Genomic DNA, 23,075 nt, shown 5'->3' with positions numbered 1-23,075 from the left:
AAGTGTTTGGTCAAGATGGGATTTTCATCATTAAGACCAGGCAAAACAAAGTGGCCATATGGTGCATACTCTCTTTCTTACACACACACACATGCTTCTTTGTGGTTTTAATAATTTGTCCAGTTTTTTTTTTTTTAAATAAATTCAGTAGAATTACATTTGGACTATGAAACCAGTGAACTTTAGAGCCCCCTGGTTTGGTGGGATATTGTCCTACTATGCTCATTCTTCAAAGAGAAATAGCCTCCTGAATCAAACTTTATAAAAAACCTTTCCTTGTTTTTGGAAATTATTTTACCATAGCTGAAGTGAATAAGTTCCAGAAAGATCCTAGAACAGAAATCCTTGTGTTACAAAACATTCAAAGGTCACTGTACACTGAGAAAACATTTTCTGTCCTGCGGAAATATTCTTTTGTCTGAGCTCTCAAGCTTTTCTCCTCTGGCGGTGTATTTTTCTCTGCATCTCTTTTTGCATTCTTCTGAAGGAAATTAAATCTGCTGGGATGCTCATGTGAGCAGCCATAAAGGTGGCCTGGTTAGAAGGGGAAAATTACTGAGCAAAAGAAAACATCCACTGAAAAATACTGACAGAGAAAGGCCTGCCAGCCTGGGAAGCTGCAGCATCCTTGCGAAGCGCAGCCAGCCTTTTTGAAGTGCAGCTGGGTACCTAGAAACCTGAGACATCCCAAGATATCATTGATAAGCTTAAAAACAAGGGCCTGTAATGGCAACTGATTGTCTGAAAGGGTGGAAAACAGCCTGGAAAACAAAAATTGGTCTGAAAGAGCAAGAAACGTCATTATTTATTGGCCATTCCAGGTGAAAAATAGAAAGTAACAGCACCTATTGGCTGTTCGAAGTGGTGGTGTCCTGCACCTTCTTATGCCTCTGTGATACAAGGAGGACTTAATTTTTATCCAAAATGGAGCCTCTCTCTGATGACTTCCTGTGCTGCACGTACTTCTCCATTCCTAAACAGGTTGAATTCACTGCATGAACTTTCTACCAGCTCTTGGACTCTGACTGGGGACGGCTAGCTGACTCCAGACTCCATGACGCAGAGCATCTCTTAAGTGAGACTCTGTCTGTTGTCTCATTGGTCCCCCTCTGGGCCCACTTTTGGGGTTGTTTCGGTTTGTCCTCCCACCCGTGGGATGATTTGGTTCATTTGATGCTGGTATCACTTGATACCAGTGTTATACATCCATATAAGCAATCCATCATAAGTATATCTGCTGTTATATTGTTGATGAGTTGCTCCACTAATGATAAGTTTGTAGTAACCTGTAATAGTATATACCTACTTGGTTATTGCTGTTATTGGCTGTTGCTATATGATTTATTTATGCTCTATTATTGATAGCTGATAGTAATTTGTAATAGCATGATATATATATATTCACTTTATTAATCATAGGTATACTTGCTAGTGGTGATTTTGTGGTAGTCTACTTGCTAGTGGTGATTTTTGTGGTATTTTTGGAATCTGTAATAAGGTAGAGAAGTTTAGAGGATAAAGCCTCCGTGTCCTTGTGTATTACAGAATCCTGCAAACCCACAGTCATGATCTCTGTACACCCTCAGGCCAGGTAACCCTTTAGGTCATGACAGATGTGCCTCAGGATTCTTCCAGCCAACAAACCTGCTAGAAAATCAGGGACTACAGGGTGTCTTTAATGCTGCCATTTCAGCTTCAATAAACTTAAACCTTTACATCAACATGCAAACACCAACAAAACAAACAAACAAACAAAAAGTTTTTCTAGACAAACAGGAAGCAAAATAGGATAATTATAGAGGTCACCATCTGGTATATCAGCAGCTTCCAGTTTAATCACACACTGACCCTGGGACAAACATTCCCGCTTGACTAAGCCCTCCTCTGACTGCAGAGAATTAGGGGACTGCTTCCCCCAGGAGAAGATTATCCTGTTACTGCCCATAGCATGGTTTCTCACAGCTTCCTGCGAAGCATCTTGTACTGGACATGCTGGAAACAGGGCTCTGCATCAGCGGTGGGAGTAAGAGGGTTGGCAGTAGCGGTCCTGGTGGTCACCAAAGCCACGCTGGGAGCAAAATTGACAGTGAAGCCCCAAGGAGTGTTCAGAAGCAGCACTGTTGTTACCTCATGCTGTAGAGCACATGACCGTCAGGGAACACTCGCAGCATGATGTTGTCCGTGGTGGTGTCGTGAATGAAGGACCTTTTGGAGTGCACGAAGAAGACGTCGGGGACCCAAATCTTCTTCACCAGCCTGCCGTCAAAGGTCATGCTCTTGTTGGTGGTGCTGGGAAACGAGAGACGCTCATCCTTCCAGTAATGCCTTAAGTACAGAGTCATAGTGAAATCCTTCACGAAAAAAGGAAGAGAACCAGAGAGAGGTCTGTCAGTGTTGCTTTCTACACCGAGGAAACACCAGAAAGAAAACTCACTCCTACCAGGTAGATGAAATCCCTCCCCTCTCAACTCCTGTTTCTTCCCTAGACCAATGCTCTTTGTGAATAGATTTTCCTGACAAAATAATTTCAGCCAAAACAAAACGTAAACCCCCAATCAATGTATTACAGTACTCAGTAGTGTTCAGTCCTAAAAGGGATATAAATAAGGCCCAAGAGAAGCACTGCCCTGCAGAAATGATTCTTCAATCCTGGCAAAATTATCTTGAAGGACTATGGTATCGATAACATGTTGAAGAGGAAAAACTTTCAAAATTAGCTTAATGGTCAGGCTAAACACTAAGCAATTTATCCCCCAAAGAACTAAATTGTTGCAAACAGCAACCAAGTGAGGGAACTGTTTTTCCTACTGTACAAATGTGTAAATAAAGCTCTCTTTTAAGCTCATTGAGGGGACAGGAGCTTCAGTCACACAAAGGTAAACATCTGTTTGTTGATCGCAACATGGCAGGTGCTGTTTTCAGAGCTGAACCTACTCTCTCATGCTGAGAGATCAAATACACTTGTTTTCTTTATATTCACAATTAAACAAGTGGTTACGGGAGCCCCAGCTGCCAAGCCCTGGCAAGAAGCAACACAGGCTGGGATCTCTTCCTAACCACCTAAAACCACCACCACCACCTCATTTTGCTTTGCTGATGACAAACCATCAGTTAACCTGACTCTCCGTTTCAAAGGGCTGCCCTGACAACAGTCTCGCATTGCCATTACGTTTTTCATGAATTTGTCAAAGAAGTCTCCAGTGCCAGCCCTCGCCTTGCTGCCCTGCACGGGGCAGAGCTGGCCAGACATCTCCCTCTCTGACCATGGCAGAGGCCTGCTGGAGGGACGCTTCTGCTCACCCACCCGCAGGTCCCCACATTGGCAAACTGGTCCCAGCCTCCATCCTTGCTCCCCCCAGCGATGCTGCCAGCTCCTGTTCCCTACTGGACACTCTCCACCTTCCCCTTACAGCTACAGTCCCAAAGAAACTTTTCCAGTGACTGCTGCTACTGCCAGGGCTTAGGTTGCAACCTGGCTGGAGAAGCCAACCTCAGGGGCTGGACGAGGAAAGCACATCAGCTTGACTGGAGCTGGGACAAAGGAAAGCAAGGAAGAGGCATAACTGATGATTTCTCAGGAGTCAGTGCCGTTTACACCAGAAGGAAAAAAAGGGGTAAAAATAGGCCTGGCTATTCAGGGTCACCAGCCCTGGGCAGCCCTCCGGCCGTGACGCAAGAGGAGGGCCAGGCAGCCTGAGGCTGTGGCTGCAGAATGCCTCTGGGCAGCTCCATCATGGGAGCACAGGGGGACAGGGACCGATGTGGCATCAGACAGACACCCCCAGAATGACTTACAGCCACCATAGGGGGGGCACAGAGACTGCCTGTGGGGACAGCACGGGAAGGGCCACACCACTTCCCAGGTGTGGCCCTTTCCCCGTCCCACCGGGCAGGAGCCCTCTCCTCTCCCGCCTTCAGCACCCTTCTCTCTCCAAACAGGCCTCCAACAGCCAACACACAGGGTACCAAGTGCTGCAAACATCAAGCCCAAGTGGCAGCGGACAACAGCTTCTAAGTACAAAATCCAACTTATGGATGTTTTCTTGTGGCGTAAGTCAAACGAGGCAGTTGTTTGCAATCACTGACAGGTTGTTCCTTTCTGACCAGCACACACGCTAGTTCCAAACCAAGAAAAGGGGTTTATTTCACCACTCATGAGTAGGAAAATCCCTTAGGAAACAAGTTTTACAATGAACTGAGAGAACGATAGTACCTGCTGGAGACACAGTGAATGAGCATACACAAGTGCCTCACTTTTGGCAGGACACTTCATGTTTGTGCCGCACTCCGGGCAGCCTCGAGAGCATCCCCTGCCAGTGTACACAGCAGCCAGCTTCAGTCTGGTGCTTCTTTGGGGCACCAGATGCCTGTTGAAGCAGCGGTAAGCAAAGGCTTCCCAACCGAGGGTACCCAGTTTCCAAGGCCACTAACCCTTCAGAGCAGTTTGAAGGAAGTCCTGCCTGCAGTTTGGCCCGGCCGGCAGCTCTCCCCTGCCTGCAGCTCTGCCCTGCCTGCAGTGGGGAGCCGAGGAGGGCACCCTGGTGCAGGCACAGCCAGGCCAGCTCCCCTGGCCATGCAGACAGCTTGCTGCCCGCTCTCCTCTCCATGAACACCCACATGGGACAAACTGCTGGAAAAACAAACCAGTGTAACCCAGACTGACCTGGGAGACCATTCTTCCACCCCAAATACAAATCAGCAACTGCTGTGGAAAGTACTTGTCCTGTGCTGGGAAAATAAGACTGCGGAGCTGTCTACAGCAAAGGGAGAGAGAGCTGCCCTCAAAGCTTTCTGATGGGCAAGATTTTTGTTGAAATCAGATGCTCCTGACAGAAAGCACTGCAAGTTATTTACTTGCACTAATTAGGTCTTTTTGCTGCTACAACATTATCTTGATACATAAGAGCCCCAAGTCCCCTTGCGACAGCCATTTCCTGCGCTGAAAGCTCCCTCCCACACGCTTCATTGCATGCATCCCCCCCCAGCCCTCTCTTTCAATATCCAGGCAGGCAAGCTCCCTTCTTTTAATGAAGATGTAATTGCACCACAGTAAATACTGATCAGCCTAAAGCTCTTCAAGTCTTCATGTTTTGCCCAGACCAGAGAAGGTGCCCAAAAACAGGGAGGAAAAGGCAGAAGGAGGAAGGAATCAAAAAGCTTCCTCTTCTCCTCTATGTTCCCCTTTCCACTTCTCTTTCCAGTATTTTTATTCCATTTCTTGTAGTTTAAGAAAAAAAAAACCCAAAAACAACAAAACCAGGAAAATGCTTGTGAACACTCCTTTCACTGGGAACACCTTGAAACCTGTTGAGGGTTAACAACTGCATGTATTTCTTCCTTATTTTAATTAATAAAAAAATAAATATACTAAATCACAATTGAACTTGGTGCAAATTTCCTGAACAGCGTCATCAGTGATGAAAGACTATTCCCCCACACAAAATTCCACTCTGGCAGAGGCAGTTCAGGCTCCCCCTGGCAGCTCCCACTCACACGCCTCAGTGAGGTAACTCCCAGTGGTGAAGAAGCAGGAGCAGCTCCTTCTCATTTACATTGCCAACTTAATTTTCTAATGCACCTCCCAGAATCATGCATTTACGGCAGGGGGGGTGGACTAGATGACCTTTTAAGGTCCCTTCCAACCCAAACTATTCTATGATTCTATAAAACAAATGGACTCAATGGTTCCCTAAGGAAGAAAACTTGCAGTAAGCACAGCTTATGTGAACTTCACCATATACCTTCAAACCTTTGTACGCAGCTGTTTATATTTTTGGTTGTGATAGATCCTTCACAGCACTGATTATTCTCCCATTTAAGGTCCCTTTTTCCTTCATACTTTTAATCTTTATCTGAAGATACAGAAATAAGCCTTTGAGCACCTGGTTTTATCAAGTTTTTAGTTCTGAGTATTAGCCTCTTCGAACTTGCCAAATGCTGACATTACTTTCATCTGACCAGTAATTTGAAATCCATAGGTTTCAAGTGGGAGGAACTTTTTACGACTGAATAATTGAGTCTTAAAAGAGGATTACGTACCATGTCAACCTCAGAAATACTGTCCAAGCTTTCAACTTGCACATCCACCCCAACAGGAATTGCAGGGCCTGTAGTAGAATGAGATTTAGATATGTAAATAACTGTTCTTTTATATCATCTGCATTTAATTAGCACTATAAGGTAGCATGCAAAACATTTCTGAGCTTATGTTATGCTTTTCTGTTCATGATTCTTCACAAGGGAACCGGGGGAAGAGTCAGTGAATAACCATGTAAGGCCCCTTTTGAAACACTGAATTATCTTCCCCTTGGCACGCGCTGCAATGGTGACACTGCCCAGCTAATCCAGAGCTTGGATGAAACATTTGCTTATGTTTTTAAAAGCTGAGCCATCCCATCATAAATTTTATGCCTTTATCAACAAATTTAGCCGCAAGAACAGGGGACTGAGAAGAAGAAACTGCAATCAATGAGCTCTTCCTTGTGGGTTTCTCATTTCTTATCAACAAGACAAGCTACATTAAACTCTCAAGAACCCATCACCATTTTCATTCATATGACTCATTGATGTTGTTAATAGTTTTCCACAGTAGTTTTAAAATTAGCAACCAGAGAATTCACAAAGAGTAAATAAGCAGAAAATATCCCATAATAAATGCATACGCCTCTATTACTAGAAACCCTGTATCAAAATTTCACTGTAGACTGCTGCTCATTAATGACCAGGACCTCCGCAGGTTACTCAAGTTCCCCATAGTGTGTCCTCACACAGTTTCTTCTCTTTTCCAGTGCACTGAGGAGGTAAGTGCCTACAGAGATATGCACACCAAGCACGACCCACCAAGGCAGGTCAGCAGGAACTGCTGAGGAACAGTCCAAGTGGATCCATTGTTACCTTGAGCTCTCAGTGTGTGGCAGTGGGTCTCACAGGGCTCATGCCGATGTGCGTATCTAGAGCGTATCTCCAGCCTGGGCACTGTCAGTGAGACAGACCGCGGCGAAGGAAGTAGCAGCTCTGCAGACATGTCTGGGACTTGTCCAGCAGAAATGAATTTTCCGAGGACCATAGTGGCCTCCATGACAGTTTGCAAAGATTTTTAGCACGTAGATTTTGAACCTGATTAGCAGTTGGATGGTATTTAAGAGGCACCACAATGCCTTTGTAGATCCGGACCCATATTTGCACAGTGCCATGTGCAGGAGGGCCTGCTGCATGCATGTATTTAGTTACAGTAGCATCTTTCTCAAGAACACATCCAAGCTCTGAATACACTGTAAGCCCAACAAGACAGCAGAACTGCTGTTTTAAGAATGCAGAGCACTTTTGCAAGCTGCCATCCATCCTGCTCCTGTACCTGCAGCAGCATGCACAGAGTCCCACACATCTTCAGGGCTTTTGAACACAGCCTTGCATTTGCCTCTGCTGGAGGAGAAAGAAGCACCAACCCAGCTTTGGTAGGGAAAGGGTAATCGCAAAGCCCATGACACAAGCTGATTACTCTGACTGGGCCTGATACAGATTTTGCTAGGGCTTTGGTAAGCCAGCCTCACCAAATTACAGCAGAGCGTGCTGACGGTGACACTGTCCCACTTCCACAGGCACGGCTTCAGCCTGTTGCGCCCACGCCGTCTGTCAGCGGCTGTGCTGGGTACAGGCACCCTGAATTGAACCCTGTGGAGCAAGACCAGGCTCCTCAGCACCACCAATTCCAATTTAAGTGACTGTTGCCCCCAGCAATGAAGCTGAAACATGGCTAACCCAGCACTTTTAGATGACTCCTAGATGCTTACAAACACCCACACATCACATTCAGACACACAGCTGTGCACTTCATGCTTAAAAAAAATGCCAGCAAACATTTGCTCAGTCCTATTCACATCTTGGTGGTGTCTGTCCAAGCCGAAGGGTGTTTGCAGGAAGATTTACTTGGGGAGAAATTCCAATTAATCAGCACTGGCATGTTTCTCAGGAGCCCAGAGACTTTGGTAAGATTTTTCGCTCCAAAGACATGAGCCCATCTTGCCCCCTTTCAGTTGCTTATGTATTATAAGGAATCACTGGAGGCTGAGGAAATTCTCACCCTGTTGGTGTTCAGTTCCCCTTCTCCCAGGTATTCCCTGAAACTGGGAAAACCCACAAAGCCCCAGTCTGCAACCACTGATGAAACACAGACGTGCTGTCACAACCACGTCCAGCAGCGGGGCTGAGAACTGCTGAAGATGTTTTCCTCTTGCACACAGGGCTTCACAACACAGGTGTGCTCATTCAGCAGGTGAGAACAGTCCTCAGCCCCCTCCCCAAATTACATGGGGAATGACTTTCAGGAAAGGGTGAAGTTGCATAGACAAGTAGACTGAACTTGCGGTGGGGCCTTCTGTAAAACTGTTCAGCTCACTGACCCACAGAAACTTAACCCAGCCAAAACCAACAGCAGCAGCAGCAATTGGACTATTTTCTTCCAAATCAGTGACTTGAATCAGCCCAGGGAAAGACCTGCCAGGTGGCCAAGTCAGCCACTGGGGCCAGAGGAGACAGGCGGGGAGGAGGACAGCAGGTCAGAGAGCCCTCTGCTTTTGGTGACACCAGCTCAGGTCCTCGTGAGCCAGTCCCTGCCTGCCAGGCCAGGAAACGTGCTCGGTGCCTACTGATCTGGCCACAAGATGCAACCATTCATCAGCCAGTGGATTCCTTCTCAGACCATGGTAACTCATCAAAGAGAGGCAAATCCATGGCAAAAATCACAGATATCTTTTCTTTGTCACCCTTGCCATGCATCCTTTCTTTTGATTGGCTCCTTGCCCCGGGAGGAGACATTGCTTACATCCAAGGCAGATGTGTCCTTCCTAACACGCAATCCAGCATCCTGCAGACAATGACTAGCACATGGCCCTTCTGTCACACCACAAATGCGTCATCTTCTGGTTTGACCAGAGGAAATGGTGGCTTCATTAAATGGAAATATTGTGGCAATGGCTTTGCAGTATTCTGCTCCCCTTCATCCCCGTCAGCTGAGTAGTTGTAGAGTATGATAAGGTCTAACAAGCAAATTAGCTTATAGAGTGCTGTTTTTAAGGAGGTGGTTTGTTGCTTCTGGCTTTTTCAGTTGACCTAATAAGTGATGCTACATCTCACTACATCCCTGCCTGTCTTACATACAGTATTTCAATGCAGTCCTTTTCAATCTGGAATCACTCTATGAGTTTATACCTCGGTTGCAGCCACACTTCCTTCTACTCTCTATGATTATTTAGGACATTGAGTAAAGAAAAGTTAAAAACAACACCAAGAGAAAGAATTTCTATATGACATTCCTCCTGCTCAGTAAAATGTGCTTTGGGTTTTTTTTAAACAAGGTAGCAAAAAGCACTGTATCTGTGGTGATAACAAGCATTTTGATGTGTAGTATAATCAACAGGGAAACAACACAAACCTGCTGATAGGCAGTGCCCTGTTGGTACCTTTCTTTGCTCAGATACCTTGTGGAGTCATACATCGTAGTCAAGAAGAGCCTAGGCAATGATTCAAATACTTATCTATTCCCTTATTGCCTTTAAATACATAATAGCTCTTCAGTGTAGTCATGTTTGTGATACTTAACTTGGGCCTCTGCTACAGCAAAGCTCAATGCTCAGAGTAAGTCACTTCAGAAAGGCTCCACGGTCCAACACAGCCCACGTCAGGGCAGGCACAAGGCTGCCCTCAGCACTGCCTCTGGCTCTTGAGAGAGAAAGCATTTGTAATTAATATTATTTGTTGTCACACACAGCTGTTGACATTGCAGTAGTGCCCACAGTGCTTCCAAACAGCCATGTTGTGGTAGGCATGGTGCTAAGAGAGAAGACACGGTCTCTGCCAGGACTGCTTCACAGCGCAATCAGGTTGTGCCAGAAGAGGAAGGCAGCGGTCAGCCATGCTACTTCCCACCGGGTCTCCCTGGTGCCGAGGGGCTGTGTGCCCAACACATGCTGGGCAGCCCCCCTCAACTTCCAGACTGCAAGAGACACTCTCTGTGTATGAATGCTTAATTTAGCCTTGATTCAGGAAATCAAAACCCATCCAAAGTCTATTTACTGCTGCAATTTCCACGCTTGTCTGAACACTAATCACAGATGGAAAAAAAAAAAACAACCAAAAACTAAACACAAAAAAACAAAACCACAAACAGAAGAACACTGCCAAGATGGTATTTGTCCCTCTCTCCTATTCCTTCCCTATCTGCTCTTGAAGATAAAATACTACGTCCATACTCTTTTCATGTTCTTGCACCAAACACTCAGTTTGGCTCCCAGATAACCAATGAGGTTGATAACCAACCCAGTTACCTCATTGCAAGAACAAAATCTAAGGTTCAGTCTGGAGTTGCCATGAAGCTTTATTAAACCCAAAATAAAGGGTGTTCACTGTAAAGCCAGATGGTCTGCAAAGCCCTTGAGAGAAGAGGCCTGAGGTTGGGTTAGGCGCCTTGTACATCAGTGAAACTGCTTTTACTTTTTTTTCTTTTCTTTTCATTCAATGACAAATTTGAGGGAAGATAAAACAGTAAGTATAATAAAGAGAGGGAGAAATCATTTGACCTTTGGACTCAAACGTGAACTTCTTAATCAGACAGTATGAAGATGAGACTGTAAAACTTCCTTATCAGTGGAAATATTTACCCTGCCTTTCTTGGGCAAAATCCTACTACAATCAGCAGGAGCAATCGCTGCTTTTCCCTTCTCTCTGCTCCTCATTCAGCACCTGGGGCTGAGGCAATGAGAAAGCACACGAATGGGAATGAGGGCACGCTGAGAAACCAAGACCCTTTGGAGGAGGCTTGGACAAGAGGTTGGGCTGAGGAGGGAAGAGTGGGTGAAGGGCCAGTGGGGCCAGCCCAAATGTTGCTGCCTGGGAGCTAGTGGTAGGAATCGAATGATCACCAAGTCCTGCTCTAGGTGATAAGCATAACTGATAATGACAATTGCTTATTCACTTGGCCCATCACTCTTCAAAACTTCTACCAAGATGCAGTTTTGCGGAGGCACTTGATGCGAGCAACATTGTAAATGCATGCAGTGTCTGAAGCAAAACAGAAGACCTGTAAAGAAATGCCCTCTTTAAACCACAGAAACAAACCCTGGGTTTCTTTAAAGGTCATCTTGGCTACAGCACATACCATTGAATTAAATGGCTGTTGATCAGTCACAGAAAAATGTCAAGAGATCTTTAGTTTCCAGAGAGACAGGTTTAAAAAGCTAGCAGTTCCCAATTGACTCCAAGGATTAGTGAGACCAAACTGTTGAACCACTGGGGCTCCAGGTGCTTTGTCAAATTCCACATCAAATGCCACTAGGGATGAGCAAACAGAAAAAAAACTCTTTATTGAGAGGGAGCAGAGGATGAGGAAGGTGTGAATAGGAAGGGAAAAGAACAGCTGAGATGGTATCTGACACACTGAACAGGTAGTCAGAGGACAAGTAACATAGATTATAGCATTAAATGTAAAAAAAAGCCCTCATCAGCTAACTTTTCCTTGTCATAAAGAGTATTTTATCAATATTCATTTTTTCTTCAGAGAGAGGAAATACAGAAGGATCAGCTTGGAGAATTACAAGCAGGAAAAGACCTGAATACTCTAACACTGGAGAAATCTCAAAGCTCAGGCTCCTCTCTAGGATGTTCACTGCTGGACGGGAAGCTAAACAGATCCATGTGAAAGCTGTGGATTTGGCTGAGAGGAGGAAGCAGTGCTGCTTTGCTCAAAGACTGCAGCCCAGCAAAGCTTTTCAGCTCATACTTTAGTGTCTCTGAAAAGTGTCAGCCGAATTCATGGAATTATTCAAATTAAACATGAGCTGAAGTATTTCTAGATCAAGGTCTAGAGAGAAATTGTATAACCTTCAACTGAAGCATTTCTTCCAGAAACAGCAAACATGTTGACATCCATTATCTCCATCACTGTCCACAGCAATATCTTACAGAACACAAATCCTAATTCAGCAGGACTGATACAACCAGAAAGCAAACCCGGGCTCTTAAAAAACTTCATAAAAGTCACACACAGATAAAATGCCACTTACAACAGAGAAATGAACCCACCAATAAACTATTCCCCTTGCATCTCAGACACAGCACAGTGGCATCTTCCAAGCAAGCTCGAGACACTCGCACAGTCATTAGCAAATTTGACGATATAAAAATTGGAAATGGAAAATAGGAGTTTTTCATTTTGAGGGAGATATTTATATTTGCATGTTGAGAGAGGATTTCAGTGACCTGAAGCACAACCTGAAGCTGATGGGAGCACTTCTACTTTCTCTCTTGTATTGGACAGTATCCATTAGCCCCAAAATTTCTGTATAGGATTTACAAGTGATATGATAAAGCACCCTTGCACCTTCTCACTGTAAAGGTACCACCTTCTGAAACTGCATCAGCAACATCTTATTTCTGTAAATTCCTGCATGTCAGTGTCCTTGCCTCAAATCAAAGTTGGGTATTAAAAAGATACTTAGGGACCAGCCTGTCAAGATGTTTGTGGCTTTATATGTCTTTATTCCTTTGCCAAGTTCACAACCCAGTGTCCTGAGAATCAGCGGTGAGAGTGCTCTCTCATTTCTCTTTCCTCTGCAGTGAGATGCTCTGTTTTGTGACCTACTCTTCAGTGAAAGCCATTACACATTCGACTTAGGTGCTGCATATAGAAAAGATGCTGTACAGAATACCTTTATTCATCCTGCTCGCCGTCCCCGTCTTCCAGCTCGGGGGGCCGAGTACCCTGAGGATAACTGCTCTGCCTGTTAAAGACTGAGGCAAAGAAGGCATTGAGTACCTCAGCCTTTTCCTCATCCTCAGTGACAATGTTCCCCCCTGCATCCAATAAAGGATGGAGATTCTCTTTGGCTCTCTTCTTGTCATTAATATATTTGTAAAAACTTTTTTTGTTGTCTGATATGATAAAGCACCCTTGCACCTTCTCACTGTAAAGGTACCACCTTCTGAAACTGCATCAGCAACATCTTATTTCTGTAAATTCCTGCATGTCAGTGTCCTTGCCTCAAATCAAAGTTGGGTATTAAAAAGATACTTAGGGACCAGCCTGTCAAGATGTTTGTGGCTTTATATGTCTTTATTCCTTTGCCAAGTTCACAACCCAGTGTCCTGAGAATCAGCGGTGAGAGTGCTCTCTCATTTCTCTTTCCTCTGCAGTGAGATGCTCTGTTTTGTGACCTACTCTTCAGTGAAAGCCATTACACATTCGACTTAGGTGCTGCATATAGAAAAGATGCTGTACAGAATACCTTTAGAGAAGACCCACTTTGCATCTGCTTTCTGTGGTTGTAGAAGTAGAATAAATGGACCTAAAAAGTCTCCATTTTGGGTGGGTTCTGACACCAAGAAGACTTTGTGGCTTGCTTCACCTTGCAAAAACTCTAGTTTGAATACTAAACTCTGTCCCAGGCTGAAGGGGACAGCCGGTCTGGGGCTAACCCCTCCAGGGAACCCAGGAGGTTTCCACAAGTCCTGTTCAGGAATGACTTCAGAAGGTGCCCAACATTAAATCCTGTCACGTCCCAGCATGTCTCCGCACCTAAAACCACCCACTGAGGAGGAGCCATGAAAGCTACAAAGGACCAGTCAGTTCCCAGTCAGAAATAAGGACTGGACACAAACATGGTTTTTATTTTTTAACACTGCAGCAGGCTTTGGAAGATAGGGAATAGCGTGCTACCGTGAAAATGCCTGGTGTCAGTTTTCCACTCCAGCTCTGAGACTAAAGCTTTGTAACATCTCTTTAATTTTTCTCTTTGGCAGTGATTTCAAAGGCTCATTGTTTTTCTGTGAGACAGTCTCTCTGTCCCTTCATCTATCTTTGAAGGAGCGAGGCAGACGTAGGCCCTGCGATAAAAATATCTACATAGGAAACAAGCATGTTTGAGACTTCTTTGCTGCCAGATATATTGTGCACACCCAGAAAGGCTCGCAAATGTCCATAAGGGATCCCATGTCTGCAAGCTGCAAAACAGTCTCCAGTGTTTCTGCATGTATATGTGTGTATATGTATAAAGATATTTTATCTTTTTTAACGTATGTATATATGTCTGGGACCTCTTAGGTATGGGCAGCTTCCAGGCAGTCACCCCCAGGATATGCTCATCAGCTGCCACATGACTGCAGAGACCTTCGTTTCTTCGCATCTCATTGAAGGAGAAGCAAGTTTTATTCCAGCCCTTGATACGAACCGTAAGTGAATTACTGATGCTTCATTCACCTCACCATTCATCCATCCTGACAAAAATACTGCCAAGAAAGAGCAGCGAGGACCAGCTGATGTTAGGCTATTGGGCTATGAAGAAATATAATAAAAGTACAGCATTAGGCTGTTCCTCAGCAAAGAAGATATAGCTATTTTAAGTATCAACTAAAGCTGCTTATTCAGAGGCTCCCTGTAGAATATGAGATGTCATAGATGAAATGCTTAAAAAGGATGTTTAAGGAAGGCAGCAAACCAAACATTTACATAATCTTTAAATATTAATATTTGTAAATATTACCTGAACATCTGCTAGCTAGAACAAGGTCACTGACGCGGAAATAACTCTCTAAGGGTCATAACAAATGCAGTCGATTTTAGCTTATGGAGGCTACTTTTAACATCAGCAGAAATCTTTGTCATTACCACCATACCCAATAGCTTGTCTCTAGTGGGCTGAGAGCAGGCAAGACAACCATGCTTACTGGGCTGTTAATAACACAACTTACACAACATTTGCTTGCTCACTTGCTCTTTACAAAGATACTCTTTCTTGAAAAGCCCTTCACCTTTCTCCAATGTTTTTCTTCCATTTCACCTTGCATAACCCTAGCTGCTCTGTCCAGTGGTCACAGCTGTGTTGGGCTGGCAGCTCACTGACTGTCCTCTGCAGACCAGCAAGAGTCACTGTGGCCACAATAAAGCAGCTACAGACCCCATCCCCTTTTTAGCTTAAAGTTCAGTGGTGAAGTTGTAGACTGGTCCACCAAAAATGTTGAAGGTTAACAGCTGCCCGTTATTCCACCAAGCTTGGGAACCATCACTTTTACAGTATAGGGTTTCTTTACAGTCTAATGTCACTCACAATCTCCTTATGCTATTATTTATGTTTTCCAGAGATGAGTTGCCTTTCCCACCTGCACCATAACATCACAGGCCCAATGCAATGCCACAGGCCTGGACTCTCCATTAGACTGCGGTCCCTGAGCTGCCCTCAGAGAGCAGGGAGGGTCTTCAGACAGCGACCAGTTACAGTCATACGCGTCCCATGGGCTCCTCTACTCCGCTTCAGCACTACAAAAGCCTTTTTATCCTACACAGGTCAGACCACATCAGTTTGACTGGCATTGCCGCAGCAAAAAACTGGAAGGACTCACAGGGCATAGCAAATCGTTGTGACTGCCTGACGAATAACATTACAGAAGAAAATACAAGGATCGCCTCTTACCAGGCTTTTGTTTACTTTCCTTTATATTTTTTTCCACCAGGCTTATCATCTGTCACTAAAAATACACTGCATAATTCTGCAGCTGTGCAAGAACCTGTAGCACCTGAGCTATCTCCATGCATGTGAATCATGCTTTCCAAGGCTGGAGCCTCAAAGTTGTTGCCATGTTTTGTTCCTTATATGCAACTTCAGTGCAACTTTCCTAACACCCCACCTTTGTCCCAGGTAGCTCTATAAGACAAGGAGGTTTTGAGCAAAAATTACAGAAACACCGTGTTTTTCCTTTACAAAAAGTCACCTTCTCACCAAAGGCTGTTAGGCTATTTCTCAATTTTATGAATGTTACTCCAAGTTTTTGGGCTCTAGCAGTATCCTAATGCCTGTGATGGGAGGTAGCATAGGAAAACAAGACAAGAAGAAGATTAAAACGCCATTACATTAGCACTGGAAGAGTAATTGTGTAACTATGTGTGTCTACTTGGTGGGAACCATGCACAAAGGTGTTCCTCAGGGGCTCTGCAACATGGATAGAAATAGTAAAAATTTGGTCTGTTTACAGAAATACAGTGCACTGGTGACACTGGACATCAAAACCTCACCAGTCAGCACAACAGAACAAAACCCCTCAGCTTCCCCAAAAAGCACAGGCATCATGTCCCTGACATACATCCATCTAGGGAAAAAAAAAAAAAATCACAGTGGCTCCCCAGCTATCTCCAACCAAGTTGAGGGAAGGAGTCCGGATCTCCTCCCAGAGAAGCCCTCACATCCCACCCCATCAACCCCAGGAACCAGCAGGCCTTTTGGCCAGAGTGGTGACACTGAGGAAAGAGTGGCGCTTCCAGTCTGTCCACATCAGGCATTCAGAAGTCACCAGCCAAACTGCAAAAACTGGGGTTGGCTTAAAAAAAAAAAAATCTGAAAACTCAACACAGCACCCTAATCTTTAATTATTTGAGTTTCTAAGGTTTTTGATGCACATGCTTTGAGGCTTTTCCCTGCTACCTAGAAGACTAGTAAGATTCCCTAAGATTCCCTCTCCGACACCGTCCCTGATTTTTGACCACCGAAGGGAAATCTTGATCCTTTCCCTTCGGGACCAGCAGTTTGTCAATGACTTCGCTGGCTGGGAAAACCATTTACTGTTAAAACCAATTCTATTCAACCTAGAGTCACCAAGACAAATAAGGATCCCATAGCTGCACTCACTCTGAGCTGTCTATTTTTCTCTGCTTGTTCTATTCCCTTGTATTTTAATATGATGAAATATGGCTTGGATGGCCACCCTCAGTGAGACCAGTTTAGTGGTGACTGCTGTCTCATGAGCGGGCAAAAGGCAAGCATTTGGGATTCCCCTTCTTCCCACTAGTTTAAAGCCCTCTTCACCAGCTTGGTAACTTACAAGCTGTGCATGGTCCTGACCACTCAGTGCCTACAACTGCATACGATGCATTCTGTATCTGTCCTAGGGGCTACCAGCCTGGGGTCCTGTGTGCTTTCAAATCTGAGCCTGCTTCTGCACTATGCTTCTCCCCTCTTGTTTGCTCTGGGAGAGCTGCTAGAACAAGCACGCTCACCTCCTGATGTGATCGGGGGTGAGCAGGGATGATCTTCAGCACCAGAAGCACCATATTCTCTTCTCTGAGAGAAAAGGAACAATTCCGGCGCAGGCACCAGCCTTGCAGTAAGGAGTGAAAATGGTCAGAAGAAAATACATTTGCAGCCAGATTATTATATGATAGCGGTTCCTATCTGAACGTAGGAAAAGAAGAAAGCCAAGAAAAAGTTACTGCTTCAGTAACTTTGGCTTTTTTTGGTCCTGCAGTAGCAGAACCTTTCCACACTGCTCTTTTTTAAGGCCTTGGGAAGGGAAGAGGAGAAGGACAGAGGATCTACAGGATGGGAACTAGGGGGTACCCTCTGGGCTTATAGCAGGACAGGGGATACCTGGTATTTAGGGACATATGTACACTTTAGTGAACTCACTCAACAGAGCATGGTATCTACTTCTCAGTGTCTAGTCTTCTGTTAGGAAAGATGAAGCATACAAAATCAGCAATCCATCTTCACATGTGTGAAACCATGCAACCTCTTATCCCCCTTCAGAAGACAACATACAATCTAGTGACACAAATCAATGAAGTGTTGATCAAAATCAATGAAGTGTTGATATCAATGAAGTGTTGATCAAAATCAATGAAATGTTGATCTCATCACTGGAAGTGTTCAAGGTCAGGTTGGATGGGGCTTTGAGCAATCTGATCTAGTAAAAGATGTCCCTGCCCACGGCAGGGGGGTGGACTAGATGATCTTCAAAGGTCCCTTCCAACCCGAACCATTCTGTGATAAAGCACTGCTGTGCTGGGCAAGCCGTGTGGGATGGCACATGATCACCAATACCCATGACAGAGCAGTGTGCCAACAAAACAAAGCCAGACTGAAAGCAGTGGACATCCAGCCAACACCTCACAGATCCAGGCTTTGCAGACAGAACAGAACGGAAAAAAGAAGCCTAAAAAGCCAGGTAAAGAAAACCAAGACCAATAAACAAACGAACAAATGGGAAACTGAGCCAATGAGGTGGCTGGCCGGACAATCCTGACAGTGACCATCTCCTCCTGGAGCCAAGAGGATTTAGGTCAGTCCATGAAACCAATCTCATGGCTCCCTGGTCTTTTTATCTTTCAGAGGTCAGGTTCCTTCCCAAATCCAGCCTGCTGAAAGGCTCACCTTCCAAAAGAAGCAACCTGGCAGGAGAGGAAATACCAGCAATAAGCCATAATCTCCCTTTCCCTAACCAGAGGGTGGAGCAGCAGTATCACTGTCAAGGAGATACCCATCTGGGGCAGGTGGGGGGCCCGAGGCCAGCTCATTCAGCATCACTTTTACAGCCGATTCAAAAAGGAGCAGGCATGCTCAGTGCCTCCAGAGCAAGCTCCCAGACCTCAGCCCTGAGCCTCAGTTGCACGCCTGGGCTTGTCAGATGCGCTCACACCAACCCCAGGGAGATTTGCCTATGTTCCACCCAGAGGACAATTTAAGGCAAACTCTTCAACCCTAGAAATAGCAGATCAAGTTTACCACTGATTATCAAGACAGTTACCTCCAACGGGCAGGCTGGACTGCAACTTGTTAGTAAATTAGAGTGGGGGGAAAAAAAACCACTGGTGATGACACATTTTGGACTCTGGAGTTTGGAGATATGTAAATTGTGGGCATGGGGACAGCACTGTGCTGTCAGATCAGCACATCTGCACTGTGGGGCAAGAAACATCTTTCCAGCTACGCCAGGAACAGGCAGGTCAGAGAAGCTCTGTTCTACAGACTAGGTGCAAAGAGCAAAATACCCCTGTGACCCACTGGACAGGGAGATGCTGCACTTCATCCAAGAATGACGATTGACAAAGGATGCAGTATTAATCATTCAACAAAAGCTGCAGAAAGCTCTGGCCTTAGCTCTGGAAGAGCTTGGTTATTGATCTAATCGGAAGAGGGATTTCCATGCTCGTATACCAGCACATTTTTTATTCAAGTACTCTTTTACCTCTGCAGCAGTGAGCTTAGAAAGACCAGGCGAGCATGTCCCTGAAACTGGGTACAACAGAAGACAGAAGTGAAGGTGATGGAGGCCTCCCCTCCTGCTCTTTTGGTTCCTTTAGAGAGTTTGAGGCAAGATTTTATCTGGACAAAAATACTCCATTTTCTCCTAGCAAGGATGGGATGTGATCCACCTAATGAGTTCTTTACTTTGCAGTTTGATCACATCAGCTGAAAAGGTCATTGCAACTTCACAACTACAAGTGAACATTAAAACCTGCAGCTTGTTCATCTTCTCAACAGTGAAATACTTACCAGGAGGGTCCATCCTGAGCTCTGGGGAACACTAGCCAAAAAAAGAGCCAACTTCAGCAACAGGAAGGAGTACAGGAGCTGTACAGAGGACTGAGGTAAGGATGAGGCCTTTCTGAATTGCCTTGAATATCTCCTGAAACCACCAAAGTCCTTTCCCTTCACACTGCTGCATCTGGCCAGAGGCTTTTTTTTTTTTTTAATTACATGATTAATGAGATAATTAGATGACTTTTAATTAGATGAGCATGAAATAAAGAGAACCATTTTATTCTCACCTCCAAAAGCCGGCCGCATGGTGAAGTCATGGTCATGAACCCTGAGAAGCTGCTCCGTCTTTCCTTTCCAAGTTTTGGTCACGTCATGATTCTTCTTATAGATGTGACTGCAAAAGACAGCAATAGCGTTGGTCTGACGCCTCTGCGGCCCGAGCGCTGCTCTGCGTCCGACCTCTGCCTGCCCAATTTCAGAGCCCCAGGGGGGCGGCCTTGTGGGCACAGCCCCATGGAGGGAAGCGGGGTTGCTGCCAGCACCACAGCGTAAGCCAGCGCAGCAGCCCCAGCGCTGCCTCTCCACAGCATTAACTCAGACCTGGCCCCCACTGCGGGCAGCCCTGCCATCTCAGCCGGCTCCAAGATGGTGGAGCGGTGGTCTCTCCGCCCTGGACGCCACAGCTCCCGGGGAGGCACGAGGCCGAGAGCACAGCATCTCACAGAGGAGCCGGGATGCAGCCAATGTGACAGAGCAAGCAACAGTAGAAGCAGCTGACTCTGCCCCACACGTTACCCAGCCAGGACTTGGCTGGGTACCGAGGCAACATTATCATGAGAAAGCTCTTTTCAACGGTGGTCGCGCAATGTCATACGCTATTCTGAGACTACCTGCCCCACGAACATCAGTTGAGTACCAGCAGTTTGTGTGGACAGAGGGCTCGCTTTGCCTTTTGACAGCGACAAAATCACCCATTTCCCTCCACAGCAGCAGGAAAAGAGGGGTTTTATCTAAAGAAGTCAGCAAGATCTGCAACCCATCACTTTTTTGAATATTAAGGGGGGAAAAGTCATAAGTTTTTATTTGAGAGATCATGTAACGGTAGAACAATGATGACAACAAACCCCTGAGAAAAGTGTAAGAAGGTCACTAAAATGGCATAAGCGGGTAACTAAACAGCAGACAGACACATACTGCATGGACTTTCGGAAGAAAATCCAGATCGGCATCCCTGGCGTTCCCCAGCGGTGCAGGAAGGAGAGCTTGAACCATTAAGATTCCTCAACCCCTTTGCTCTGGGCATAAGAGCTGACAAAGTTGTAAATACTGCTGCAATTAGCTGTTTGCCAGCGACTTACTAAAAAGAATAATAATAAATAGAAGGGTTCAGATTCATTTGCCTGTGGGGGAGAAATATTACTGACAGTAAAGAACAAAATTCTTGGAGGAAAAATAAAGGGAATACTCTAATAGGTACAAAAATGAGGGTGAATTAGGCTTAAAATCTTGGTCAAAAATTCAGAGCTTAGAAAACCATCACCACATGCATAAGTGTGGCTGTGGAAGGGCCATGGATCTGCTTTAGGGTCATTAAAATACAAATCATGAGGAGTATGAGCAAAGGGAGCATAAATTGCAAATCAGAAGAAAAGTTTCCCATCAGAGCATTCAATTCAGCAAAGAAATTACAAAACCTAAGGGGCATTGACAGCTGCTGCTAACATGTTTCGCCTTACTTTAATAAGGAGGCGAAAAAGAAGGAACAGAATTAAAAAAATTGTATTAAATGGATGTTTTGAAGGAATATAAGCCCTTGTGCTCCAGGGCACATGTTACATAGGAAAATTTGGATCCCCCTCACCTCACTTTGGGCTCGTGTTTAAATCGGGATGTCGGAGCATCTCTCTCCCTGCTGGCTGTATAAAAGAGCCAGCTGGAACAAGTGCACTCCCAACACGGCTGCATTAATGTTTACCTAAAAGCAGGGGGATAGACCCAAGCGCAGCCATTAATGGGAATGGTTGGAGGCAAAAGTTTAGCTTTCCACTGCTTGCTGCAGGGGGAGGTTGTGTTTCTTTGCAAAGGTTGGGGCTGCTGACAAAGTGCTCCCACTTCACAGTCCGCAGTATTGCCTCTGCTCCTGAAAAGCTGGCAGTGGAGAAGAATGATCTTACTGTCTCTGCTTGACTTTAACCATCAGGGAAAGGCCTAAGTACCAGTGAATGTTCAATCAAACCTCTCAACTCAAAGAATGGGGGGGGGGGGGGGGAGGGGAGGGAGTCAAGTTAAAAATCCAGTAAAACTTTGGATTGCATGCTGTATGAGGAAATAGAAAGGTTTTCCATAGAAAACCCTGATGGCATTACAATGCCATCTTGTAAATCGATGGCACAGCCTCACTGAAACGCCAAGCTCTGATCAATTCATTTAAAAATCACCACACAGGAGAGCTGCTAAGAACAAGTCTGTGGCTGCAGAGGCTTCAGAGGGCTAGCTGGGGACAGCAACGCTGCCTTAGGAAGAAAACAGGATTTCAGGAACTTCCTGAGCCAGGGGTTGCATTTAATAGCCAGCATTTAATCATCAGTTCATGCCCAATCCTTCAGGTACCAGATGGACGATTCAGAATTTACAGACAGAGATCTGTCATTTAATTTTTAATCAATTTAATCCATTCACAAAGATTTTGTATAGAGCTATTTTTAATGACAGATAGTCTACACAGCCTTGGAAGTGTATAACTATTTTTGTCAATTTAATCCAAAAGCAGACCAAGTTCATTTAAAAAAAAAAAACAAACAAACCATTCTTTATAACAGTGCGTGACATCAGCTATGCTGGTATCTTCTGATCCTCTCTGGCAGGTATCCCATGCCACCCCCACCACTGTTTGGCATAGGAAGTATCTCATTATCTGCAGCAAAGGTGAACACAGCCGCCAGTGCCTTTGCAGAGCTGAAGGATGCACTGAACACTTCTGCCCATCGCGTGCCTTTACCGACAATCTGATCACCGGTATCTCATAAATCCTCCCTGATGTACTTATGGTCTTTAGCACTTCTGATTATAGATTTGTCAGGGTTTCTTTCAGCTTTATGCACTCTCTGCAATTCACCATATTCATTTAAAGCCACCCATCTCCCTTTCTCTTTTTTGCCATGTTTTTCTCATATAACTTTATTGCTGTGTACTCTTTGCTCAAGTGGGATGAGTTTGATAAAACTGCCTTTTGTGAGGACTTGTTCCTGTTTACAGAGGGGAGTAGGGGACAGGTATCTCACTGAGCTTCTGTAAAGGCTTCTCCATTATTGTTAGGAAGCTCCCTGGTTTGGTACGGCCTTCTGATTACTACCCGCTGCTGGTTATACAGGCTGGCAGTGATGAGGTTGCAGAGAGAAGTCCTGCAGCGATCAAAAGGGACTTCAGGGCACTGGGGCGACTGGTTCAAGGATCGGGAGCACAGGTAGTGTTTTCCTCTATCCCTACAGTGACAGGGAAGGATACTGAAAGGAGCAGGAAAACACACCTGATCAACGTGTGGCTCAGGGGCTGGTGCCATCGGAGGAATTTTGGCTTTTTTGATCATGGGGAGGTTTACATGGCACCGGGCCTGCTGGTGACAGACGGAGTCCAGCTGTCTCACAAGGGAAAAAGGATCATGGCTCATGAATTGGCAGGGCTCATTGAGAGGGCTTTAAACTAGGTTCGAAGGGGGAAGGGGATAAAACCAGGCTCACTAGAGATGAGCCTAGGGGTGGCATGCCAATGCTGGCGGCG

At 45.3% G+C, this 23,075-nt stretch overlaps 1 protein-coding gene across 1 annotated transcript in view; it reads right to left on the bottom strand.

The window, feature by feature from the left end:
• Nucleotides 1-23,075, bottom strand: part of LOC103901103 (gamma-aminobutyric acid receptor subunit rho-2) — a 40,228-nt gene that overhangs the window by 10,504 nt on the left and 6,649 nt on the right. Inside the window, exons 2-4 of the mRNA XM_009281940.1 lie at nucleotides 19,586-19,692; nucleotides 6,040-6,107; nucleotides 2,128-2,351 (exon numbers count right to left, since the gene is read on the bottom strand). Of these exons, the coding sequence (XP_009280215.1) occupies nucleotides 2,128-2,351; nucleotides 6,040-6,107; nucleotides 19,586-19,692 (399 nt within the window). The remainder of the gene's footprint in view (nucleotides 1-2,127; nucleotides 2,352-6,039; nucleotides 6,108-19,585; nucleotides 19,693-23,075) is intronic.

The sequence above is a fragment of the Aptenodytes forsteri genome, unplaced genomic scaffold (assembly GCF_000699145.1).
Source record: "Aptenodytes forsteri isolate BGI_AS27 unplaced genomic scaffold, ASM69914v1 Scaffold20, whole genome shotgun sequence".
NCBI lineage: Eukaryota > Metazoa > Chordata > Aves > Sphenisciformes > Spheniscidae > Aptenodytes > Aptenodytes forsteri.
Note: the sequence above shows the minus strand (reverse complement) of the source record. Positions and strands in the feature narration are given on the sequence as shown.